The following is a 27,974-nucleotide window of genomic DNA, read 5'->3' as shown; positions in this document are numbered from 1 at the left end:
TAGAAACCTGTACGTTCAAAACATAAGGTCATTTAACATGGGCTTATACAAATACCCCAACGCAAAGACAAACTGAAGAATTAAATACATGAAGAACTGACCTGTTTCTTCTGGTATTTGTTTATCACTTTCAAAAACAAGGCATAACATCTGGAACAGTTGGCCAAGGCTGCACAGCAGTCATGGTAAGAAGTAAGTTTGCTGCAGAAATGCCAAATGGGAAAATAAAAATAAACTTTGGTTTTTTTGTTTTGTTTTGTTTTGGTTTCCAGAAAGCTCAAATACACATAGGGTTACTTTATTATTTTTTTTTAAATATAGTTTATTATGAAATTGGCTTTCATACAACACCCAGTGCTCATGCCAACAAGTGCCCTCCTCAAAGCCCATCACCCACTTTCCCCTCTCCCCCATCCCCATCAACCTTCAATTTGTTCTCTGTATTTAAGAGTCTCTTATGGTTTGCCTCCCTCCCTCTCTGTTTGTAACTATTTTTTTCCCCTTCCCTTCCCCCATGGTCTTCTGTTAAGTTTCTCAAGACCCACACATGAGTGAAAACATATGATATCTATCTTTCTCTGCTTAACTTATTTCACGTAGCATAATACCCTCCAGTTCCAACCATGTTGCTGCAAAATGGCAGGATTTCATTCTTTCTCACTGCCAATATTCCATTGTATATATAAACCACAACTTCTTTATCCATTCATCAGTTGATGGACATTTAGGCTCTTTCCATAATTTGGCTATTGTTCAAAGTGCTGCTATAAACATTGGGGTACATGTGCCCGATGCATCAGCACTCCGATATCCCTTGGGTAAATTCCTAGTAGTGCTGTAGATTTTTATAGATTCCTATAAAAATATAACTTTTTGAAACTAACCCAAGAGGAAATATGGCTGGATATATAGCCACTAAAGAAAGTGAATCTGTGGTCAATGATACACACAAATCTTACACACACACCAGGATAAAATAACTTTCCAAGCAAGTCCTACAAACTTTTCAAGAGACAGATAAGTTCAATTTTCAGGAATTCTTCGATAATAGAGAAAAAGTGGGAACACTTCCCAACTCATTTTATGAGGCTGGTATAAACTTGCCACTAAAACCAAACAAGGACAATGCAAAAGGAAAAGTACAAGTTTCATCTAACGCATAGATGAAAAATCCTAAACAAGATATTAGTCAATTCAACCTAGCAATGTATAGCAGCTTAACGTCAGACAACCTATTAATCTGTAATCTACTATCTTAATGAATTTAGAAAAGAAAATCTACATAATCAAAATAGATACTAGGTAAGCATTCAAGAAAATCTAACATCCATTAGTGCAAGAAAATTCTTCCTTAACCTTCTGAAGGGTATCTACAAAAACCTGCAGTAAATATTATTTTTAACTGGTAAAACCACAAAAGTATTTCTTTCAAATATTTTCTTTCAAATATTTCTCTGCAGGAGAAAGGCAGCAGGTCCAACACTCTTACAACTTTGTATGGGACATCCTGAGTGATACAATTAGAAAGAGGTGGAGACAGCAGGGAAGAGTTGTAATGATGGGGAAAAAACCCCGAAACTATTCTTATTTGCAGACAAATTGCATACAAAATCCAAGACAATCTATAGACTCATGCTTAGATGTAAATTTCATTAAGATTCCTGGATTAAAATTAATAAGCAAATATTAAATACTATTTATGTACACCAGCAACAGCCTATTAGGAAATATTTTATATACTTTTTTTATAGTCAGCATGTGCTATTACATTAGTTTCGGGTCTCCAATACAGTGATTTGACAATTCTATACATTATAACATATTCACCATGATAAGTGTAGTCACCATCTGTCACCACACAAAGTTATTACAATATTACTGGCTGTATTCCCTATGCTGTATTTTCTTCCCCATGACTTATTTATTTTATAAGTAGAAGTTTGTACCTCTTAGTCCCCTTAAAAATATGTTTAGAGATTGCATTCATAATTGCAGCAAAAGCCATGAAGAAATAAATCTGACAAAAGATGTGCAACATCTTTTTGGAGAAAATAATAAAATTTTACGGAAAAATATAAAAGAAGACATCATAAATGTTTATTGGTGGAAGACTCAGTATCATAAAGGTGTCAATTCTCCACTCTTGCATCCCAATTGCTCTACATACTCAGTGCTGTTCTATGAAAAATGCTAAAGTTCCTATCCCAGACCTTAGCTGATTCTCCAATTCATGAGAAAGAGGGAAGAATTTGGACCTTAAAGGAGAAAAGAGGCAAAGGACTCATCTTACCTTATAGCAAGACTTAAATCTATAACACTGGAAACTGTGTGGTACTGGACGGACCAGACAAAGTGCCTAGAAACAGACCTACAAGTATAAGGAAACTTGCTTGTGTTTAACTAACTAGGCATTTAGAATCAGTGCAAAAACAAAACGTCATGTTCAATAAAAAGTGCTGGGACAGGGGCGCCTGGGTGGCGCAGTCGGTTAAGCGTCCGACTTCAGCCAGGTCACGATCTCGCGGTCCGGGAGTTCGAGCCCCGCGTCGGGCTCTGGGCTGATGGCTCAGAGCCTGGAGCCTGTTTCCGATTCTGTGTCTCCTTCTCTCTGCCCCTCCCCCGTTCATGCTCTGTCTCTCTCTGTCCCAAAAATAAATAAACGTTGAAAAAAAAAAAAAAAAGTGCTGGGACAACCGACTATCCACGTGGAAAAAAAAAATGAAAATTGGATCCCTATATGCCACCATGTATAAACACAAAACTTATGATTTTACAGTGCTTCAAAACGAGAGTGATAAGTACCCCAAATTAAGTATCCAGGCAGGAAAGCACAGTGCTGAAAATCAAATCTGGACTCATCCTCATACTGTGGTCAATTACCAATTCAGTGTTCGGGAAATTTTCTATTTTGCTAAACAATTACAGTGAAGTTCAAGAAATGCCCAGGTCTCTTGAGAAGGATAATTATGTTAAAACATTGGCTCAAGGAGCAGTGAGGGAGGAAATATAATAATTTAAAGACTGTTCTGAAATTAAACATCTTGCTTTAAAGCAACCTGGATTCAGATGGTCATCACTCCTGGAGTGAAGTGTGAACATGATTAGTGAATGAGTGAGCCAAAGTTCAGTCAAACAACTGAAATAAAATAACCTTCTCTTACAAATCAGGTCAGATGAGACTTTCTAAGCAATGTTCCCCTTTTTGAGTTAAAACCCTTAAGTACCGTTTCCAAGTGTACAAGTAAGTTTACCATGTTTTGTGATATAGCTATTTATCTCCAATAAGCTAAGAGGAATTTTTGTTTGTGTAAAAACCCTAGGATAACTCCTGACTCACCAAAGAACTAAGGTGACTTGAAATGGATGAATTTAGAATCGCATTAGAAAACCATATGAGGGGCGCCTGGGTGGCACAGTCGGTTAAGCGTCCGACTTCAGCCGGGTCACGATCTCGCGGTCTGTGGGTTTGAGCCCCGCCATCTGGGCTGATGGCTCAGAGCCTGGAGCCTGTTTCCGATTCTGTGTCTCCCTCTCTCTCTGCCCCTCCCCCGATCATGCTCTGCCTCTCTCTGTCCCAAAAAAATAAATAAACGTTGAAAAAAAATTAAAAAAAAAAAAAAAAAAAAAAGAAAACCATATGAAATGGAGTCATCAGTTTAAATCATTTATTTTGAACTTAGGCCATTAGATTTACTTGTTTTTTTTTTAGGTGAAGTAAGAAGCAAAATAGGATTCCTTGCCAGCCACACACACACGCGAATATTAAAGATACCCCCCCAAATTTAAGCCTTAGCATTTGTGTAAGGCTGCTTTGTTTTCCTAGTCCACCTACCTGAATATTCTGGCAATATTGGTGCAGACATCCTTGTCAGCCATGTACTGTCCCATCACCGCGCAGAGCTGGGGGAGGGCACTGATGCTTAGCAACTTACTTCTTGCTGGTGGTGAATCAACCAAGTTTCTCAGTGTAGCAGTCATCTGGGATAAAAGCACATTTGCGCCATTTTGTTTTTAATTGGAAAATACAGCAATACTAATCAGTACAACACAATTCATCCTACAAGCTTCATTAAATCAGTAGCAAAACCAAGCCCCTTTTAAGCATCTCCTACTAGAGAACATGGGCCTAAGGACAAGTAGCATGAAAAAAAAAAAAAATGGATACAAAGAGAGCCTACTTTGGTTCAAAGGTGAAGAATGAGAAATTCATGTTAATAAGCAATTATTATACCAAAACCTTAGGGTTAAATAGATCATCATCCGGGTTTGTTAGCTGTCCATAATAAGACTTTTTCACACTGAGACATGCGACATCAGTTCCACAGATTAGAAATCTCATTTCCAGGGGCATCTGGGTGGTTCAGTCGGTTAAACGTCTGATTCCCACTCAGGTCATGATCCCACGGTGTGATTTTGAGCCCTGTATTGGACCCCACTAGCAGTGGGGAGCCTGCTTGGGATTCTTTGTCTCTCTCTCTCTCTGCCCCTCCCCCACTCACATGCACACACGTGCATGCACACTCTCTCTCAAAACAAATAAACTTTTTGAAAAATATTAAAAAAAGAAACCTCTCAGTCCATAGTCTTTTTTTTTTAATGTTTATTTATTTCTGAGACAGAGACAGAGCATGAGTGGGGGAGGGGCAGAGAGAGAGGGAGACACAGAATCCAAATCAGACTCCAGGCTCTGAGCTGTCAGCACAGAGCCCGACGCGGGGCTTGAACTCACAGACCGTGAGATCATGACCTGAGGCAAAGTCGGACTCTCAACTGACTGAACCACCCAGGTGCCCCTCAGTCCATAGTCTTAAGAGTAGCATCAAATATTGCTGTGACCGAAGGATATTTAAGACTGTTAGTTTCATTCTCTTCCAAGAGACAAGTATTTATTTCTTGCATATTCGTCTTATTTTATAAAAAATGTTTAGGAGAGCTATCTTTGTCTAAAAGTGAAGAAGAGAATAATTTAGTAAATCCAATTTAGTAAAGTTTAGTAAAATTAACGCTGCTGTTACCTAATACGTTTATTTTTTAAGTCTCTCCTTTTCAATTTAAATTTTAGTTAATATACGGTGCAATATTGGTTTCAGAAGTAGAATTCAGTGCTTTTTCACTTACATACAACACCCAGTGCTCATCATAATAAGTGCCCTCCTTAATACCCATCACCCATCTAGCCCATCTCCCACAATCCTCCATCAACCCTCAGTTTGTTCTCTATCATTAAGAGTCTCTTGTGGTTTCCTCTTCTTCTCTCCCCCCCTTCCCATATGTTTACCTGTTTTGTTTCTTAAATTTCACACATGAGTAAAATCATGTGGCATTTGTCTTTCTCTGATTAACTTATTTTGCTTAGCATAATACATTCTAGCTCCACCCACGTCATTGCAAATGGCAAGATTTCATTCTTTTTTATGGCTAATATTCCATTGTGTATATATGCCACATCTTCTTTATCCGTTCATCAGTCAATGAACATTTGGGCTCTCTCCACAGTTTGGCTACGGTTGAAAATGCTGCTGTAAACACTGGGGTGCATGTACCCCTTCAAATCTGTATTTTTGTATTCTTTGGGTAAATACCTAATAGTACAAATGCTGGGTCATAGAGTAGTTCTATTTTTAGTTTTTTGAGGAAGTTCCATAATGTCTTCCAGAGTGGCTGCTCTAGTTTGCATTCCCACCGATAGTTCAAGAGGGTTCCCCTTTCTCCACATCCTCGCCAATACCTATTGTTTCTTGTGTTAATTTTAGCCATTCTGACAGGTGTGAGGTGGTATCTCCTCAAGGTTTTGATTTGTATTTCCCTGATTATGAGTGATCTTGAGCATCTTTTTATGTGTCTGTTAGCCATCTGGATGTCTTCTTTGAAAAGTGTCTATTCAGGGCTTCTGCTCATTTCTTAACTGGGTTGTTTGTCTTTTGGGTGTTGACTTTGATACTTTTTATAGATTTTGGATATGAACCCATTATCAGATATGTTGTTTGCAAACATCTCCTCCTATTCCTTAGGCTGCCTTTTAGTTTTGTTGATTGTTTCTTTCACTGTGCAGAAGCTTTGTATCTTAACGAGGTCCCAATAATGTTTGCTTTCATTTTCCCTTGATTTTGGTGATGTGTCTAGTAAGAAGATGCTGTGACCAAGATCAAAGAAGTTGCTGCCTGTGTTCTCCTCTAGGATTTTGATGTAGTGTGATCTTTCCTCATGGAACAGTACAGACAGGCTCTTGGTTAAGAAGAGTCAGCTCAGGATTTGGATTCCTGGTCAAATCCCAGCCCCACCACTCACTAGCTTTGGTTAGTTTGTGAACCTTCTGGGGAACATTTTTCTCATCAATAAAGTGGGGATGGTGATAATTGCCCTAGAGTTGTCAGGATTCAATGAGACAAGATGTGTGAAGGGCATTACCAATGCCCATCACCAAACAGGAGTTCAAACATCGTGTGTCCCATTCCCACATTTTTTGTGGGACTTCACACCCAAAATACAGAAGAGAGATACCTGTCCTTAGAGTCAAATGGTAGAGACTCAAGTCCCAAATCTCTTTCTAGTTATGTGACTGAGGCACCCACTCATTGCGCAACTTCCCCATCCTTTCATCTGTGAAAAGGGGTTCCAATCCCTGCTCACCTCTTAGGGTGGTTGTGTGTATAAAATGGAAACATGGGACAATGTTTTTGTGCATTGTAAAGCATTATGTAAATATAAGGCTTCATTATAGTCATAAATAAACTTTAAAAACAATTATTAAGGTACATATCTTTGATTAGTTTTCCTTTGTAACAACAGCAACAAAAAGATTTTGTTAAAATATAACTACCTTGAAATCAGAGAAAATAAAAATAATGCTTCAAGTAAATGTGTTCAAGCCTTTTGAAGTCAATTCAATTACACAGCAATTCAGTAAAGTATTCCCTGAAAGCTTCAGCATCCAAAACATTGGAGGGGAAAACAAACCACTTGAGCATTCCACTTCACCGTGGATCTATACAATATAGTCTCCTAAGCTAAGGAATGGTCTTGTGTGAAGGCTAATAAATCATTCTAGGCTTTCCAGGCCATCACCACCATAAAATGGAAAATTCTCATCATCAGACCCTGGCTCTATCTGTTCTCCTTCTCCAGAGACAGCCCAGGCACTCACTCAAGCACTGCTGTTTACATCGACCCGAGGAATGACTCACAAGCTTTCCCAACTCAGAGTCCAAAGAGCTCAGATGCCCATGTGAATCCTGACCTGAAGCCAGGCCATCAGACGCCAGGGAACATGTATTCTAATCATCATGCACAGAAACATGTCCTCTTCCCTGGTCCCTAAGGCTTCACGGATTGGGCACCTTGATCTACTGCCATCCTCTTGTTCCCCACATCCAGCCTCTGCTGTCAGAAAAAGGAACGGTTTTCTTAGGAGCTTTTATTTTCTTGTTTCGGCCTCAGTTTTTCCCTCTCTCGACCATTTTTCTTATCTCATTAGAAAAAGTTAAAACAGCTCAAGGTTCTCCTACTCCCAAACGCAGCTTTGATTCAATGGCCCAAGTCAAGAGTGGAGGCACACGTTTACATGTGACATGGCCTCTCCATGTACTGCACGTGTCACATTGTGGGGAGTGTGCAGAGCTGAGTGAGATGTGACATCAAGTATTGCCAGGTGTGTCAGCTGTGATGCTGGTAGAATAACTTAAGTGCAACATGAGCCACATACTTGAAAAATACACAGTAACACCTCAATCTATGCCACTACCGTCAATCTGGTTGTTCAAGCCCCAGCCTCAGTGACATCCCAGAACCATGTCTTTCTGCTTTCTGTCACCACAAGCCCTACTAGCTTTTTGTCCACTTCTCCTGGGATAAGATTCTGTCTTCAGACCATGGTCTACAAGGCCCTGTATGATCTGACTCTCACCAACCCCTCAAACTTCATCTCTTACCTTACACCCCCCGCCCCCACAAGCTGTTTAATGTTAGGTTATTTAGTATTATGTTTTATTGTCTGTCCACTCCTCTATACTCGAAGCTTTAGTGAGGGCCTATGCACGGTCTTTTCATCATTGTGCCCCTATGCCCAAAGCCAGTGCCTGGCACACAGTGGGTCCTCAATAAACATTTGTGGATGGAATGACTGAATGGGTGAATACCTATAAAGGAAAGACTGGGATAAATAGAAAGGTTAGGATATCAGAAAGCCACGAATTAATCAGACAATATCTCTGAAGTAGATTTTAAGGTGATTTTAAAGGAGCAGAGGAATAAAAAATAACGGATGAAAGAAAAATGGACTTCCTGGAGGGGGCCCAGTTCTCTGTGCATTCTCTATTCCATCTTATTGATTATAGCAGCTCCTTTCTAGGCGCTGAACTCTTCCCCCTTCACACCTAAGGGTCACCTGTTCTTCCTCTTCTTTCCATCACCGGGATTGCTGGTTCCATTTAAGCCTGTGTCACCTCCTTCCCAAACTCTACAGACATCTCAACAGGCTCTTTCCAGCCTCTCCCCTGCCTTGTTCATCGTTCCACATGACTCCCTGTGGCCACAGGAAGCATCTCAAACTCTAACCTTCCCTGTTCAAAGGCCTCCTCTGACTTCTGCTGGCCTATCAGGCACAATGCATATCTTTTTTTTTTTAATTTTTTTTTTCAACGTTTATTTATTTTTGGGACAGAGAGAGACAGAGCATGAACGGGGGAGGGGCAGAGAGAGAGGGAGACACAGAATCAGAAACAGGCTCCAGGCTCTGAGCCATCAGCCCAGAGCCTGACGCGGGGCTCGAACTCACGGACCGCGAGATCGTGACCTGGCTGAAGTCGGACGCTTAACCGACTGCGCCACCCAGGCGCCCCTGGGCACAATGCATATCTTAAGGGTGCTCACTCTTCACAGTGTAGTTCACGCCTCCAAGCTCACCTCTTATCCCCCTTCCTCTTTTCAAATGCTGCACCACACTCACATCTTTTGACAAGTCCAGAATGGCCTCTTCAATCCCTTTCCCACCTCTTCTCCAGCCTGCCCATCCCCTGCTCATTTCTCTGGACCAGCTCAGGCTTACTTTTCTGTGCAGACTTTTCGGCACCTGGTCACGATCTCCTCTAGGCTAACAGACCATCCTGTTCATGCCTGTACCATGCCCAGCACAGAAGCAAAGCCACGGTTTCATGCACCCTCTCTCCCACTGTGAGTTCCTTTGTATACAAATGGTTTCTTATTCTTCTTTCTACTATGAAGATAGTAAATAAAAAGCCCACAAAAAGCTGGCAGGATGAAGCACAGAAGAAGGGGATAAAAAGGAGATGAGGAGGAGAAAGAAGAAAAGGAGGACAAGGAGCTGAAGGGACAAGGGAGCAGAAAAGGAGGACCTTCCCCTTTAAGAAGACTCTGGCAAAAAAGTGCAGGGGATTAACAGAGGCCTGGTGGTAAACCAGAGCTCAAAGCCCTGAGGGCTGCAGATCAGGAGGAGGTCACCAGGGGGAGGAAGCAATGCAGGCCCCCCATTTTGAGAGGCTGGCAGGGAGCCACCAATCTCACTGCTGGGTGGGGGTGGGGCTGACCACCGAGCACAGACAAGGGGCTGTTTCTGGGAAAAATGTAAAAGATCAGTGGGAGGAGGGTCTAGTTAAATACTGCCGTGACAGTAAAGGCAAATTTCTAGTCAACCCACTTAACTCTCAGCCTTGCTCCAACTTTCAACAGAGATATATTTGCAGAAATCACTAATGAGTTTTCCATCCCCCCTGGAAAGCCCACCCAATGGGCCTGTCCCTAAAACAGGAGTTCACCAAAGTCCAAGCTTTATGCTCCTGGAAGTGTATCCATCTCTTAACTTTCCACTGTAATTTATATTGTTCCTAACCCTAGTTATGTACTTTTCTGTTTTATTTTGGGACACAAAAAAGAAGCTCAAGTGACACGGTTACATAGATGCCTGTTGAGCTTCTAAAGGAGCAGTTCCCAGGTGTCATCTCACAAAGAAATAGCAAACCAAAGAACATGAGTTTCGATTCTTTTTTTCCTGTCTCCTAACAGTGCAACTGCATGGGGGCAGCGAGGCAAGCAGTGGGAAGAAGAAAAAGGAGAAGAATATAGAACTGATCATCTCCCAAGATGATTAATAAGAATTTAGTCGTCCTTGCTTATTAGTAGTGGTTAGATGATGTCTGAGGCATCGCCCACATTTTTGGTATATATCAAGAAAGAAACATTCTGGTGTGCTTCCCGTTACTAATTTACTCCTGAAAAATGACAGAGCTACACTCTACAACTTTATGGTGCTCATTTTTTCTGAGGCAGCTTCTTCTCTCCAGTTTCCCCAAATTTCTTGATCATAAGAGGTACTGGGCCTCACCCTCCATCAGAATCTCCAAGAAAACGCCTGATGGCTTTGGCAAAGCTGTCCTATCTAGCACTGAACGTTCTCACTGTGTAGTCAACACTGGGAGACGCATTTTATTTTTTTAATTTTTTAAAAATGTTTATTTATTTTTGAGACAGAGAGAGACAGAGCATGAGTGGGGGAGGGGCAGAGAGAGGGGGAGACACAGAATCCGAAGCAGGCTCCAGGCTTTCAGCTGTCAGCACGGAGCCCAATATGGGGCTTGAACTCACAAACCGTGAGATCATGACCTGAGCTGAAGCTGGACGCCTAACCAACTGAGCCACCCAGGCGCCCAGTAAAATTAGAATTCAAAAGCACCTATTTTTTTCAGATAGGCACTTTTTCATTATAGGCACTTAATTATCAATTTCAAATTATGTTCTCAACTATTAATTGAAATACTTCAGCAAACACAAGAAATCATTGTCTTAAAATATGAGGCCTTTCTGATTTACATCACAGGATTTAAGAATGACAGCACAGGGCACCTGGGTGGCTCAGTCGGTTCAGCGTCCAACTTCGGCTCAGGTCATGATCTCACGGTTCATGGGTTCGAGCCCCACGTCAGGCTCTGTGCTGACAGCTCAGAGCCTGGAGCCTGCTTCGGATTCTGTGTCTCCCTCTCTCTCTGCCCCTCCCCTACTTATGCTCTGTCTCTCTCTCTCAAAAATGAATAAACATTAAAAAAAATAATTAAAAGAATGACAGCATAGGCCCAGCAGCTGGGGCCTCATTCCTGCAGCCTCTCCTGCAGGGGCAAGGGGCAGGGGGGCACATGGCAGGGTGGGCTGTTTGGTTGACTTGAGCCTCCACGTACTGTGCATTTCCAGAGAGGACAGCCTTCTCTCTTCCCTTTGGACCTTCGTCCATCAGAATCCTCAGCCCCCAGGGGACTAATCGGCCTCTGCCCTAGAAGACATTCCACCCTGAGGACTGCTCCAGAGCAGAAGGGCTTGCAGATCACAGTCCACCACAGAACTCCCGTTGCGGTGCAGCAGAAGTTCAACAGGCTTTTTGGCTGGCCCTGGAACTTCACCATCAATCATGGTATTGTTCCTTGGAGAAACACTTTTCCCTATTTCAAAAAAACCAGGTTTCAAAGAAACCGTTTGAACACAACACAACTGAAGACTGCACCATTAATTTGAAAATTATTATGTTTCCTCTACCAAAATCGGCATCAAGATTCAGTTTCAGTTATTTTTCTTTTTTTTTTTTTTTTTAAATTTTTTTTTTCAACGTTTATTTTTTTTGGGACAGAGAGAGACAGAGCATGAACGGGGGAGGGGCAGAGAGAGAGGGAGACACAGAATCGGAAACAGGCTCCAGGCTCTGAGCCATCAGCCCAGAGCCCGACGCGGGGCTCGAACTCACGGACCGCGAGATCGTGACCTGGCTGAAGTCGGACGCTTAACCGACTGCGCCACCCAGGCGCCCCAGTTTCAGTTATTTTTCTATATTGAATGCTATCATGGAAAGAATTTGAGCAGCTTACTTTATGGTTTTTAAATCTATCTTGTGAACGTGATCTCATTTGCTCCCTACACCAGCCCCCTAAGGCAGACAGGAAAGGTATTATGAGCCCCACTTTTCAGATGAGAAAACTGAGGCTCAGAAAGCCCACTGGCTACCAGGTAGGTGAACATCCTAAGCTCTGACTCCTTGTTTGTTGTCTCCCCCTCTCCTTTTGGCTATCTCTAACAGCATTCATTTTATTTCTCAATCACCTGGAATATCCATAACCAAAATCCCTCGAGCTTTATCTCGACTTAACTGCCAACTGCAAAATGGTTCACTTCCCGCTGATGATGTGAAAGAATAAACACAGCCGCCAGAGACCACAGACAGTGTAAAATGATTTAAGAGCCAAAGCCACACCATTTTCCGACCTCAGCAAAACCATCCCCCACTATTAATAAAAGCACACTCATTTTTTGGATTTGTGCCCAATTGCGACCACAATATATGCCTAACCCAGAGCCTCTGTGGTAACCCAAGAAGTTTCATATTGTCTCATATATGATTAATACAGTTCTGGCTGAGATGAGAGAAATCAATGATGCCACCTACACATGAAACCACCAGCACCCAAATTCCTAAGCGTTTTATTGGAGTTAAGATATATGCACATGAAAGTGATAATAATTCATAATCCTTGATAATGCTTGGTGCCTGGCTATGGAGCCCACTTGGCACATTCCTATCATGGGTGTCCTACTTCAGCAGGAAGTGGTTCCGTCCTCCTCAAACACCCAATGCCTTGCTCAGAGACTAACACTCGCCTGTGTTCGTGATTGTTTCTCCATTTACTGTCTCTATGTCAGTTACTTTGGTAAAATGAGGAGGTAGCTGATTCTGCTAGTTGCAGCTATTACATGGAACAGCATACTTGAAATTTTGAATGTTGTATAAACTATGTAGTATGTCAATATGGTAAAATGAGGAAAATGAATCGGAAAAAGATAATGTAATACCAAGAACTACCAAGTAATAACACCAATTTTCCTAATTACATGTTGAAGTTAGTGACATTTCTTTATTGCCAGAACTGATATATCTACAATGAAGATATGAGGCTGAGCAGATATGACAGTAACTAAGAAGCAAGTGTCAGATGCCTGGGTGGCTCAGTCGGTTAAGCACTGGACTTTGGTTCAGGTTATGATCTCACGGTTCGTGGGTTTGAGCCCCTCATCAGGCTCTGTGCTGACAGCTCAGAGCCTGGAGCCTGCTTCAGATTCTGTGTCTCCCTCTCTCTGCCCCTCGCTCACTCCCACTCTGTCTTTCTGTCTCAAAAGTAAATCATCATTAAAAAAAATTTTTTTTTTTTAGGGGTGCCTGGGTAGGTCAGTTGATTAAGTGACAGACTTAGGCTCAGGTCATGATCTCAAAGCCTGTGGGTTCAAGCCCCAGGTTGGACTCTGTGCTGACAGCTTACAGCCTGAAGCCTGCTTTGGATTCTGTGTCTCCCTCTCTCTCTGCCCCTTCCCCACTGAAGCTTTCTCTCAAAAATAAGTAAACATTAAAAAAAAATTTTTTTAAAGAAGTAAATGTTTCTTCCCAGAAACAGTAGGCATAGGAATATTTATTTCCCACTCTTGATGTTCCTTCCTTGTGAAGAGATACTCTCTAGCATAATACTCCTGACCCATCTCCATCCCTTACTTTCTGAGTAGGGAGCACAGGATGCTCTCCTCTGCTCCTTCTGAGGCAGATACAGCTCGTGATGGTCTAATTCAGGGATTCAGGTTGAGAATGTATGTCTGCCTCACCTATAAATTATAAGTTCCAACCATGATGATAACTTTCTCCCCATCCCCATCTGCCTTAGTTTTTCTCTTATTTCTAGGTTCAAACCCAAGACACTACATTACATGTCTGGAGTCTCTGAGTCTCCTCAAATCTTTTTACTTGTTTTATTTATTTTTTTAATGTTTATTTATTTTTGAGAGACAGAGAGACAGAATATGAGTCAGGGAGGGGCAGAGAGAGGGAGACACAGAATCTGAAGCAGGCTCCAGGCTCTGAGCTGTCAGCACAAAGCCCGATGAGGGGCTCAAACTCACAAGCCGTGAGATCATGACCTGAGCCGAAGTCGGACGCTTAACCGACTGAGCCACCCAGGCACCCCTCCCCAAATCTTTAGATATGCTATCCCTGGAGAATCTGAGGTGAGCAAGAGTTACCTATTCATAGGTCTTTCCCAAGAAAGGGAGGAGAAGTAAAGAGGAAGGGCCAGGGCTATGACTGCCACTCCCCCATGCCAGTTGGCTGATTAGGTTTTTTAGTTATACTGGGTATTCCTTATAGGAAAGAAGCCTCCTAAGTAGCAAATGCTGGTCCCCTCTCCACTAACAAATACATCATTACAAAATTAGAAAGCCTAGTGGCCAATACCAAAGATTGTGACAAAAAAAGTTTCATTTCATCTCAAAAACAATATACTGATAAGCAAATTGAGCCAGAAATAGTATTCTAGTTAACTGTACTATACAATTCAATTTCCTGGATTTCATAATGTACGATAGTTATGTAAAATGTCACCACTGGGAGAAGCTGGGTGAGGGGTACACAGGACTCCTCTGTACTATTTTTGCAACATCTTGTGAACCTATATTTGGTTCGAAATAAAAGTTAAAGAAAACAAGCCAGACACAAAAAAGCACACGCCATATATTCCATTTTTGTTAAATTCTAGAATAGGCAGAGCTCATCTATGGTGAAAGACATCAGAAAAATGGTTCCCTTTGTGGGTAGGAGAATGGGAATTAACTGGGAAGCGGTGGGAGGAAATTTCTGAGGTGACAGAAATCTTCGGAATTTTGACAGGGGTGTGGATTACATGGCTGTATGCTTTTTTTTTTTTTTTCAATATATGAAGTTTATTGTCAAATTGGTTTCCATACAACACCCAGTGCTCATCCCAAAAGGTGCCCTCCTCAATACCCATCACCCACCCTCCCCTCCCTCCCACCCCCCTGTATGCTTTTGACTCATCAAACATTGGGGGAGGGGAAGGGGAAAAAGTTATAAACAGAGAGGGAAGGAGGCAAACCATAAGAGACTCTTAAAAACAGAGAATAAATTAAGGGTTGATGGGGGGTGGGGTAGAGGGGAAAGTGGGTGATGGGCATTAAGGAGGGCACTTGTTGGGATGAGCACTGGGTGTTGTATGGAAGCCAATTTGACAAGAAATCATATATAAAAAAACTCATTAAACATATAAGATCTGAGCATTTCATTGGATCATAAATTATATGCCTCAATCAAAACAATAAGAAAATAAATGACCTCATTTGCCTCTTCCTACTCAAACAAAACCTTTAAAAAAGATGCTTTAAAAATATTTCTGCTTAATCATCCAATCTCCAAGAAAATTATAAGAATTTAAGAAATATAATCATGGGAATATTTGCTCTCATTTTATAGGTATGCAGTTTATTTCCTCCAATAACAAGAACAAGGTTCCATCAGGTGGAAGTTATTGCCTTGGTTCTGATTTTATGGTCTGAGAGGTAGATTTCCCATAGGCAGGGTAAGCCACAGAAAGGGAGTTAACATACTTTCCTAGTTAAGTGTGCATACTCATAATAATTAACTACCTAAATACATCTTAAAATGACTAAATATAACTAACACGAGATTTAAAGGACCCCAAGCAAGATTTACAGGTACAGTTGTTAATTACTAACATAATGTAAATCACCGCTTCACTGAATCTCTAGCCTTCAGTCAAAGGCATCACTTAAATTCCCTAAATCCTTGAAGCAGAGAATAGTTGCCTCTGAGAATTTGGGGTCCATGAAGTACCCAGAATCCTACGTTGCCAATATAGCACCCCCTTCCAGATTTTAGTTTCTATTCAGCACGGTTCTCCACAGAGCTTGTCAAAGACGGAAGAACATAAAAAGATCCAAGATTTGAAATCTACTTCTATCATCTTAATTTCTTGTGATTAATTTTTTTTTTTCTCATCAGAAGAAATTGCTATTCAATTAAAACTTCAGGTTTTGGAAACTCTGATTTTATTTTATTTAATAAATTTCTGCTGAGTACCAACTATGTGCCATATCCTATTCTAGTGCTTTGATTAGCTCATTAATTTTCCCAACTACACGTTACGCTGGTCCTTTAAACACGAGGAAAGCGGGGCTCAGAGGCTGAGAAGCGCTGCCAGGGTCAGAGACGAAAGGCCAGCTCAGGCATGTGCTCTCTTCACTAGACAGTCCTGTCCCAGCGCTGGGTACAAAGCCAAATGGACCTTCAGGCTTTTGAAGACGGGGTGGAGGAGGGCCACACACAGAATACAGCAGTGAACTCCAATGACTCAAAGCAGGGAGTCTACTCTGGGGCTTAGACATTTTTTTTAAAAAATCAATTACATCAAAACACCTTTTCATTAAAAAAACACAGAAACAAAAACAAAAACAAAAACAAAACAAAAACAGGGATAAAGAACTCCTACAAGCTTCCAAGACAGCACGGAGCACTGCAGCATGAGTCCATCACACCCACCTACTCCAACTTCTCCACACGAAGAACACGTGCCCTCTTCCCGTGGGTGCTCTCCACAGCATTTCCCGGAGCTGACCAACCCAGTCCGTGCTTTTAAGATCTCTACTCTCCTGTACATGGTCCTTTCTTAGTTTCCGGGCCTCTGCATTCTCTCTTTTCTTCCCCCATTCCATAAATGCGGCCATTTTATAGAATCTGTTCTCTGACCTCCTCTGCTAACTTTCTATACTCTCCCCTTGGTCTTTCTTTTTTTTTTTTAATTTTTTTTTTTAACGTTTATTTATTTTTGAGACAGAGAGAGACAGAGCATCAACAGGGGAGGGTCAGAGAGAGGGAGACACAGAGTCTGAAACAGGCTCCAGGCTCTGAGCTGTCAGCACAGAGCCCGACGCGGGGCTCGAACTCACTGACCGTGAGATCATGACCTGAGCCGAAGTCGGCCGCTGAACCGACTGAGCCACCCAGGCACCCCTCCCCTTGGTCTTTCTTGACTTCAACTATCACCTCCATGCAGACGGCCCTAAATCTGTTTTCTCAGCTTTACTTTCTCTGCTAAGCACCCGTTCATAACTGCAGTCGCTTACTGGACAGCCCCACTTGGCTATTCTGCTGGCACTTCAAAATTTTCAGTTAAGACTAATTACGTAATTAATTTCCTTCTCTCACCAAATGAGTTCCTTGTATAACTCTCTAATTTCTAATGATGACAGTATCATTTTCTGAACCATCCGGGCTCAAAATGTCTGAGTCATCTCTCTTGGTTTAATTCACTTTCCTTCTCCCAAACGCAAGCCAAAGTGAAGGAATGGAGCAGGGAATGACGAGGGCCATGAGGACTAACATTACTAAGAAATTTTCTCTGAGAAAAAGGAAGAAGATAACTCAGGAGATGCACTGGGCAAAGGAGGGAGGCGACTAGGGTGTGAAGGACCCTCTGGGGTGACACTTGAAGGCTTCGAGGCCAGAGAAGTGAGCCGGACATGAGAAGAGGGGAAGGAAGCGAACCATGTTATCTGGATGTCACAAAACAGTAAAAAATGTTGTATCTGAAGCAGGGAAAGAATGTATTTCTCTATGGATTAAACTCAAAATCAAATGGGTCAAGCTGTAAAGCAGAAAGGGTGGAAATACAAAGGAATAAGAAAAAGTAGGAATGTTAGTTCAAGACAATCTGGGTTTTAACAGTTACATTATAGGGGCTCCTGGGCAGCTCAGTCCATTAAGCAACTGACCCTTGGTTTCGGTTCAGGTCATGGTCTCACGGTTGGTGAGATTCAGCCCTGGTCGGGCTCTGCACTGACAGTGTGGAGCCTTCTTGGGATTTTCTCTCTCCCTCTCTCTCTGCCCCTCCCTGGCTTGTGTTCTCTCTCTCTCAAAATAAATAAGTAAACTTAAAAAAAAAAGTTAAAAAATAGCTACATTATATACCTATAAATTACCTAACTATAAATGTGATACCTTGAGATTTCTTCAATTACAGTAAAGCAGCTGTGTACATGATGTTCTCAAAACGCAAGAGGACAGACAAGACACCAGGGCAATCAGAGCTTGGTTGTGATTATGACATATATAGAAGACTCTTCCCCATTCCCTAGGAAGGGGGTATGATGGAGACCACAACGAACTTTATGATGGAGGTGATTCTAGCAGTCTACCTCCACTCCCATGTTATACCTTCCCAAATGCTAGGCTTTAGAAGTCAGACATGAACCTAACACCTCCTGATAATTCATTCGAGACCAACATTGACAAATCCCTATTTCTGTCTGTCACCTCCTTGGGCGATACAATTTACTACTGGCATTTAGGGGGCCTTGCCTTTTGTCTGGCCTATATTTGTCTTTTTCCAACTTTTGGGCGACTCTCCTGAAATCCTAGCATTCTAGAATTCAGTAAACATACACAGTTTAAACTTCTTTAGTCCTGCCATTTTACAAAGTCGTATCTCCAGTTCTGTATTAATACTTGTACTTGGCACACAGGCAGCGATGCCTCAGTTCCTCTGAGCAGCTACAGTCACCCTCTCAAAATGCTATTAAGTATATGGTAGGCAGAACTGAATGCAGCATTGAACGTGTGTAAATACCATGATTTCCATGGTAGAAGAATGTGGCATCAGAATGCTATTATCTGGACATGGGGTATCTCCAGACGGTAGGCCCCTACTGGCAACTGTGTTCCTTACCCCACCCAGAACACGCCTGGCACAGAGCAACACCTGTGAAATCAATGTCTCTTGATTTCAGCCACACAGTGAACATAAACATATATATATATATATATATATATCCCTCTCCCTCTCCATATGTATATACAAGTGAGAAACAACATAAAGAAAACCTTCAAGATCTCAGAACTTCGTGTTTTCCTGTAAGCAGCTTTAGCCCAGATGCTGTGGAGGAGTCTTCCTTCCACACCCACTCCTTGACTTCTTCCCTTTAGCTCTATTATAATCTGCCCCGACCCTAATAACTGCAGCAATGCCTCTTAACTGGGGCTGCTGTGTGTGAGAGCTCTGCCCTCCAACCAGTCTGTGCGACTGACACAGTCCCCTCCCATCGCATGTCAGCTTCTTGGTCTTTTCCAATTTATTGTCTCGTGCACGTTCGTCTTTCTGCCACTCTGATCTCCCCTCCTCCTCCCCATGCCCCCCACCTCCAGCGGCTCCTCCACGTCCACACTCGATAGCCTGGTGTTCGAGACTCAGGGCTGTGGCCTCTGAACATCACAGAACCTCTCGGCTCTGGACAAGCCTACCTGCTTGGCGTTCCCCAAACACACCCTATCCCATTCCCTTCGTGCCAGTTTCCCAAATCCTACACAAGCTTCAGGCTCCAGCTTCTGGGTGCCCAAGAGGGCAGCTTTGGGGAAACGGAATGACTCCAGCATTTGGGCTACATGCTAGAACGTATAGTTCTATAACAGGAGGTGCCCAGAAAGTGTGCTGAAGCTACTGAGGTTCTCCGGGTTGAAAGTCATAGAAGAGAGGAAGTCACAACTGTGACTACCCTTGTAGTCACAGTTACCTATCCTTGTCGTTTTGGTCTTGCCAGGTTCTCTCTGGCTTACAGACATTTTATTGGTACAGCCACTGTAATCAACTTATTTTTTCTATTGAACAAAGTTGCTTTTTAAAAATGTCTCATGAGCTAGAGTTACCAAGTTCTGAAAACTAGTATGAACAAACAGTTCTGTGCATGGCCAGATCTGTTTGGTTGAATTTGCACATGGGCCGGCTAGTGAACAGCCAGTCAGTGTTACACATTCACAGGAGTAGAGATTTTCATCTGCTCCTATAATGAAGTCATGTTGCTTACATTTTATCAACTGTATGATACACAACAGCTTTTCTTCCTTTTAATTAAATATGAGGGAATGTCTAGTTCAGGGGGTCCCATGATAAAATAGCCTAAAACAAGATCTCCTTCCTCCCAGATCTGTAAACACACACACACACACACACACACACACACACACACAGAGTGACACTGTATAGATGGTGCAAATGGGGCCTGGTGACCATCGCAGGAGTGCATTCTCAGGTGGTGGCACTTTCTCCTGCTGGATTGTGCTCCAGGGAGAAACCTCAGGCATGTAAGCCCTGGCTATGCCAGATCCTAGACAGTTCAGAGGAGGGATCTGGGGACAATGACAGTGCCTGGTGAGCAGTGGCAGGCAGAGAGGAAGAAGTTACTAGGGTGCCCCTTGTTACACCACCTAGCGGGGTGCATGGATGCCAGGAAAGGAAAAAGACATCTAACCTAGTGAACCTAAGGATGCTGAGTGTAGGTGGAAGGGAAAGAAGGGGAACGTGGGGATTACCCTGTACTTACTGGTATACACTGGTCCTAGTTCGGGACTGGCGACCCAGGTTACAATAATACTCAGTGCTCCTTGGGGCACCTGGGTGGCTCATTTGGTTAAGTGTCCGACTACTGATTTTGGCTCAGGTCGTGATCTCACAGTTTGTGAGTTCCAGCCCCTCATCAGGCTCTGCGCTAACAGCCTGGAGCCTGCTTGGGATTGTCTCTCTCCCTCCTTTCTGCCCCTCCCCCTCCTCAAAATAAATACATAAATATTTTGAAAAACGGTCAATGTTCCTTTATACCAACTGATCCTACTTCTATATAGCATATATTTTAACATATATAAGTATATAAATATATAAATAAATATAAATATAAATAAACATATAAATTTGCATATATTTTATTTTGTTGTATATTACAACATATATTATAGTATAGTATATTTACATATATATTTATATATGTGTATATAAATGGGCTGGAAAGAGATTTTTTAATCAGACAAGAATTCTAAAAGCCATTGCATAAAAATTAAGAAGAGTGAATAGCCCAAAAGGAGAACAGTTCAGAATTTGAGGTACATCCTTATCACAGAATATTGTGCAGTCATTAAAAAAAAAGTAAAACAAGTCTCCAAGGGGTTCTTACAATGTATTGTTAAATGAGAACAGAGAAGTGCATAGAATATCCCATTTTTGAAAACCTATGATTGCATTAAAAGGTACTGAGCACATCAGTGTGGACAATACCTGGTTGGAACAGGAGAAATGAGGAAGGAAGAGAGTAATGGAAAATAAGGGAAAATAAGTGAGAATAGCTATTAAAAATAAGATGGTTCATGATAAAAACGTAAGAATTATATAAGATTATGCATATGTAAGTATACATACATAAAATGCATGGGAAAATGTTTGCTAAAATGCTGGAGGTGTATTATCTCAGGGTAAAAATATTTCAGGCAATTTTACACTCTTCCTTATACTTTTTTTTTGCATTTTAATAAGGAAACATAATAATTATATAACCAAAGTAATTATTTTCATTGAGGAAAACTTTTGAATAACTCGATAACACTGGCAGTAAGAAAATAATGTTTCTAAGCCTCCCTAGACAAAAGATGGCTCATCCCATATAATTCTGAATCATTCACAACTAAGAGGGGTTTTCATAATCTTTTTTCAAAATGGAGACAGACCACAAAGTCCAAAATTAATGATCATCATAAACACTTTAAGCATCTTTAAGGCAGGGCTCAAATCTAATTTTTAACACACTTTCCCCAAAGCTGCCAGCGCCCTGAGTGCTCAATCAATCCTCATTAATTGGCAGGCACATTTCAAATCTCATGAAGTATTACATCAAAGATGCTATTATCTGATATACAAATCCTATTAAAAAGTAAAATCTCATCTAAAAATGAACATGAGAGCTGAAGCAGCTCCAACGAAAATAATTTAACTATGAAATTTAATCTGCCACAAAAGAAGTAATAAAACTAACACGGAACAAATCTCTTTTTTCTTGCCCCTGGTCATGTTAAACAGATCTAGTTTTGCTAACCTTCATGCTTATAGTCTCAGGCCTGTGGGTCACCTCCACACCCCAGTATTGTTAACTTCTGCTTTTTACTGGAGGTACGAGATCCATGACATTAGCTACCATGAACAATCTTCAGTCTTTGAAGCTCTAAAAGTTAAAACTCTGCATGTTAAAATTCTGGTAATAGCATGCAATTGTTTTGCAGAGAGAGGCTACTTTTTATTGTCTCAGGCCTACTTTCTCTGCAGGGTAGTGGAAATGGATTTCAAAGCCACACACAGAGCTGTTTGGTGAAAAGCCATGGAGTGGCCTTTCCAGGGAAAATGGGCACACACGGGGGCAGAGGTGGAGCAGTGGCTGCTGTTCTTGAACCCCAAGGCCAGGCACCCCCACCTGACTAGGTAACAGCCCCCTTGTTACCTGTTACACCTGGCAGGTAACTAGGGTTAGGTAACATAAAAACTAATTTTACACATATAACCTTTTCAAGTAAAATACTCACTTGGACTAACAAGTGGCCTGAGTTAGGCAGACATGTGCCACATTTCCTGGTGTTCTCATTGATTTGCTTTATCAAAGTCACCAATATTTCCACAGCACCTTTGCTGATCATTTCATCGAGAAATCCTGGGTTTCCAGAAATGAATTTGATAGCCCCCATACAGTATAAAAAAGCTTCAGTGTTAGTGTGCAGGTCTTCATTTCTCAGGACCTCCAATAATGATTCTGTCAAGAAGATGAATTATGACAAATGTATAACAGCTGGAGAGAGACATTTTAAAGCACTTGCATGTGAACACCAAATATAATTTCTAAAATGTTAGTGAGAACCTACATACAGATGCTTGTTAAGGGTTACTCATGTGGTGTAAAGAGGAAAGCTTACGTGTAGCAAAGACAAATCTCTGTAATAACAGTGACAGCAAAAGGATGGGATAATTAATATATAAATAAGAACATGTTCTTGGGGCACCTGGGTGGCTCAGTCTGTTGAGCATCTGACTTAGGCTCAGGTCATGATCTCACAGCTCATGAGTTCGGGCCCCGCATCAGGCTCTGTGCTGACAGCTAGGAGCCTGGAACCTGCTTCGGATTCTGTGTCCCCTTCTCTCTCTGCCCCTAACCCACTCACATTCCGTCTCTGTCTCTCTCAAAAACTGTCTGCTGAGGTCAAAAAAAGAGGTCATTTATCCTATGTTGCAAAAAAAGAACTCCGCTGCCTTCCCTTAGATCAGCAATACTAATTCATAAAAGATTTCTATTTAGATAACTATTGAAGCATCTTAATTATTTAATGTTTAAGATTTAAACATTATTAGCTATTTAAACATTATGTAGCTAGCTACAGGGCAATAAAATTTCTCTACCTACATATTTGAAACACATTTGAGACACTTTGATGTCAAATGCCTACAACACCTGTCTTCCAGTTTGTCTTCCAAGTTTTTGTCATTTCTACTACATCAAAAGACCAAAAATTTCAATTATGTTAAATGCCATTAAGTGTATTTTGTCTGACAGTCAATCCAAGACCAGGAGATAAATTTTTAAATAGGCAACACTTGATAGTCACATGATCTTAATACAGGCATTTAAAACAAATAGCTAACGAGGATACATTCAAAGGAATGTGGAAAACACAGAGACGGACAGAGCAACAATAGGCATCGCATCACTTCTGGAATTAGTAGAAAATAAAGATATTCTAGCCACCATTAGTGAGAACTTTGCTCCCCAAACTTCTCATTCACACTCAAGTGCGACATTCACTCGGTGGTGGTGCTGAGTGATACTCACCCAGAATGCTGTCATTTTCAATCAGAGAGTCATTCTTCTCACTTCTGCTAATTTTGAATATAAGTTTGCAGACATTAAGGAGATTCTTTCTACTCACTTTAAGCTGCGGAGAAAGGAAACACTTATGTTTTTATCGCAGAGGGAAATAAAGACGCGCCGTAATTTTTTAACACGCACATCTATTTTAAAAGTGCTGTAGGAGTATTTTTAAAATGTAAAGAAGAATTCTAAGTTTAGGCTACAAACTTGCCAACTATAGTATTTAATTAACTCATTTATGGTAAATACAATATAAATGATCTTTAGCGTAAGCATGCTTTAATGATAAGCCTTTATTTCTCAGTTCATAAAGTCTCATCCTTACACGTGTGGTTATTAGTTACTTTTTCAAGAGTATGTGACGATAAAAGCGGGGAGGAGGTTGAGAAACTTAACTAAATGGGGCGATTGCTTTAAAGTACAAGAGTAAAGGAATACAGATACCAAAATTCAGATTGAATTAACTTAGAATACCTAGACGGGGAAAAGTACAGTTCTTTTTTTTTTTTTTTTTTTTTTAATTTTTTTTTTCAACGTTTATTTTTATTTTTGGGACAGAGAGAGACAGAGCACGAACGGGGGAGGGGCAGAGAGAGAGGGAGACACAGAATCGGAAACAGGCTCCAGGCTCTGAGCCATCAGCCCAGAGCCTGACGCGGGGCTCGAACTCACGGACCGCGAGATCGTGACCTGGCTGAAGTCGGACGCTTAACCGACTGCGCCACCCAGGCGCCCCGGAAAAGTACAGTTCTTATCATTTAAATAAAAGAAAACCAAAAAAGCAATACTCTTTGATTAGATAATACCTATATATTCATTTTTAAGGCTATTCCTGTAATGCTTTGAGATAATGGCGTGTAATGTTCAAAGCTTAAAATTACCTTCTAAATCATAGAAAAATATTCAAGTAAATTAAGCACAGGGGAAATAAAGTATACGTCAAATAAGCACAGTAGAGGGGGACTAACTACATCAAATGGTCTCAATCAGCTGTATGTCTCTCTAACGTAGTGAAAATTAAAAATAAAAAACATCCTAAGTGATATTAGGAAATAGTTTAATAAACCGTGGAACATCAATACTACTCATATTGAGCAGTCATAAAAAGTGTAACTGTGAACACAATGTTAAAAAAAGACATTTATAACCTACTGTAAAATGGAAATATTATGTGCCCGCATTGCAAGAATGTAAAAGATGTTAGTAGGAATGAGGTCATCTAAATAAATATCTGTGTGAAAAGGATGGCATATGGGTCATTATTTTATCATTAAAAAGTATCCTTAAAATTATCTTCAACATCAGTTTGTTAAAAAAAAGATAATGGGATTTGTCAGACATGGTTTTAAAGATTCATTCTGTGCTTGATCCGCAAATACTAATGGGCTCCTACCGTGTATCAAGCACAGTGCTGTTCACTGTTGAAGCACAAGGACGAACATGGCCAGCCCTGTGCCGGAGGAGCAGAGGGATGGAAGCATTTATCCAGAGAGTGGCCTCCATGCGCCTCCCTGCACTGGGCCCCTCCACATGTTACCTCAGAGCCACCTTGCACTTTAGGTGCTGTCATTTCCATCTGGCACCTGAGGAATCTGGGTGAGTATTAGAAGTGCAGACTCATAGTCCCCACCCAGCGGCTGCTGAATCAGAATCTGCATTTTAACAAGCTGCCCAGGGATCCAGTGCACATGCAAGTCTGAGAAGCTCCCTTGTGGAAGCCTCACAAACTTAACACATGGCAGCATGGGAATTCCTTCTGTTCTCAGGAGGAAAAAGGAAATGGAAATTAAACAAAAAAAATTTAATGCTTAGGTGTTTAAAAAATTATTTAAAAACTGAGAAAATAGACTGATTAAAGAAAATAGAAAGAAATTCTAAATGAATGGAAATATATATTGTCCTTGATATTTGGGAATATATTTTAAGGTTTGAATTAAATTCTAGTTAACAAATTTGATAAAATTGGTTTCAGGTGTAGAATTTACCAATTCATCACTTATATATAGCACCCAGTGCTCATCACAACAAGGGGAATATATTTTAATCAGTTAACAGTCCCCTATGACACTGTGATATGTAGCACGTGTTGTGTACTTAATAAAACTTGTTGAACAGGGGCGCCTCGGTGGCTTAGTTAAACGTCTGACTCTTGATTTCCAGTCAGGTCATGATCTCGTGGTTGGTGAGTTGGAGCCCTGCGCAGGGCCCCACACTAACAGTGCGGAGACTACTTGGGATTCTCTCTCTCCCTGCCCCTCCCCACCTCTCAAAATAAATAAATAATCTTAAAAATAACATAACATAAAACTTGATGAATGAATGAATGAATGAATGAATACAACTAACCTCACCCCCCGCCCCCCACCCAAGTCTTACATTTTTAGTGAAAAGTGACAGAGGAAAAATTACAACAACTCATGTCAGGGTTTTCATTAAAAAAATCAATCAATCAAACAGTCAGTCTACAATTTCCAAGTCTGCTCTAAGGTCAAATTACTTTCAAAGTGCATTCCTATACCTTCTCTTTTGATCACTGTAAAATTATGACTCTGGGGCATGAAAAAGTAATCTTAAGTTGCATGCAAGGAGCGCAGACAACCTCACGTGAAACAGCTCTTTCCCCCACACTGTCCATCCCCTTTCCTGTGCGGTGCACTTGGCTCCCAGTACTCATCCTCCCCATTGGGCATTTTCTACGTTTAGCAGAATCTCTCCTGCCACAGTGCCAGCCAGGAAGGCAGAGGCTACTTCATTCACTTGTATCCCCAGGGTCAAGGGCCCCTGGCACAAAGTAAGTTCTTACAGTGCGTAGTTTATTTCTTACATTCAAGACTGCAGTCTTTTCTCTATAAAGCAAATTTGGAAAATTAAAGAGAAGTTTAAAAACACTTATAATTCTACTTACTATGCATAATCACTGTTGACATATTGGTGTTTTTTGGTTTTTGTTTTTTTTTTTTTCTGTTTCTCCCCCCTGTACAGAGAACTAGATTTTCCCCCCTCCTGAATATAGCTGCATTCATTGTGTATACATTTGTACTAAAAAATATCTTTTTTTTTAAAGTTTATTTATTTATTTTGGGGGTGGGGGGAGGCAGAGAGAGAGAGAGAGAGAGAGAGAGAGAGAGAGAATCCCAAGCAGGCTCCACACCATCAGTGAGGAGCCTGATGCGGGGCTCAAACCCACGAACCATGAGATCATGACCTGAGCCAAAGTCAAACACTTAACCAATTCACTTAACCTGAGCCACCCAGATGCCCCTAAAAAATCTCTTAATGTAGACTGATAAATTTTTGAAAGATCTTTTTTTTTTAATTTTTTTTTAACGTTTATTTATTTTTGAGACAGAGAGAGACAGAGCATGAACAGGGGAGGGGCAGAGAGAGAGGGAGACACAGAATCGGAAGCAGGCTCCAGGCTCTGAGCCATCAGCCCTGAGCCCGAAGCGGGGCTCGAACTCACGGACCGCGAGATCGTGACCTGAGTCGAAGTCAGACGCTTAACCGACTGAGCCACCCAGGAGCCCCAGAAAGATCTTTTGACACAAAGGTTAAAATTAAAATCGCTTTCTGGCAACCCCTCCCCAGCTTACTTAACCAAAAAGAAAAAAAAGGCAAGAAATCAGAAAAACTGACATTATGCTCACCAAGTTTTTTTTAACTATAAATAATTTTAAATGTCTGAATTGTAACACTACACTGGTAGGTAAAATATTGGCAGACACTAGAGAAGATATTAAAAACATCTTGGTTCCATATATCTTTATTATTACTATTATTTGCTTTCTCGGCAGCTTTTTATGATGTGGCCTTTTTAAAACTTACATAGAATTCCAACACCAAGGCCCATGCAAAACAGTGTCTTGCTTGGAACATTAGGGGAGATTCAGGTAGCAGATGGGAAGTTGGGATTGATGGCCTTGGAAGTCCCTCCTGACCTGGTTCTATAGTTAATCAGAAGGAACAACCTGCCCATCTCTGCACTCTGGAGTGCAGCCTAGCCAGTCTTGACTCTGATTCAGCAAGGCAGTCAATGTCACAGAGAGACCCTTATCTAATCAAATTTAGTTCAGAACGCGATCGCTGCCTGGCAATCACTTAGCCCTTTACCCTAAAATAAATTGTGTCATGTGTATAATTAATGTGAATGGCACCTTTTATAACCAAAATGACATTTTCTCGGCAAAGCACTGATTAATTTGTGGCATTTTCCTCCTCCTCTCTCTAGTTTTTGGCTTGGTTTGGAGCAAAACGTCTAGGATCCAGATGAAAAACCAAAGGCAGTCAATCCCTCAGCAGCTGGCATCTTGGGGCAGCTACACTGTAAAGGCTTCCAGCTCACAGGGGCTCTCCTGGGCCAAGGGAGTACCCCAAACCCAGGGTCAGAGAGGAAACAGGGTGAGCAGGCA

At 41.3% G+C, this 27,974-nt stretch overlaps 1 protein-coding gene across 3 annotated transcripts in view; it reads right to left on the bottom strand.

Annotated features, from left to right (window-relative positions):
* ARMC2 (armadillo repeat containing 2) overlaps positions 1-27,974 on the bottom strand; it is a 127,589-nt gene that overhangs the window by 48,642 nt on the left and 50,973 nt on the right. For all 3 annotated transcript variants that reach the window (XM_045499219.1, XM_045499218.1, XM_045499220.1), the window contains 4 exons: positions 23,527-23,629; positions 22,232-22,455; positions 3,833-3,978; positions 102-201 (listed from right to left, as the gene is read on the bottom strand). In XM_045499219.1, coding sequence (XP_045355175.1) covers positions 102-201; positions 3,833-3,978; positions 22,232-22,455; positions 23,527-23,629 — 573 coding nt within the window. The remainder of the gene's footprint in view (positions 1-101; positions 202-3,832; positions 3,979-22,231; positions 22,456-23,526; positions 23,630-27,974) is intronic.

Source organism: Leopardus geoffroyi, chromosome B2 (assembly GCF_018350155.1).
Source record: "Leopardus geoffroyi isolate Oge1 chromosome B2, O.geoffroyi_Oge1_pat1.0, whole genome shotgun sequence".
Lineage (NCBI taxonomy): Eukaryota > Metazoa > Chordata > Mammalia > Carnivora > Felidae > Leopardus > Leopardus geoffroyi.
The sequence above is the reverse complement of the archived record's forward strand: the minus strand, read 5'-3'. Positions and strand labels throughout refer to the sequence as shown.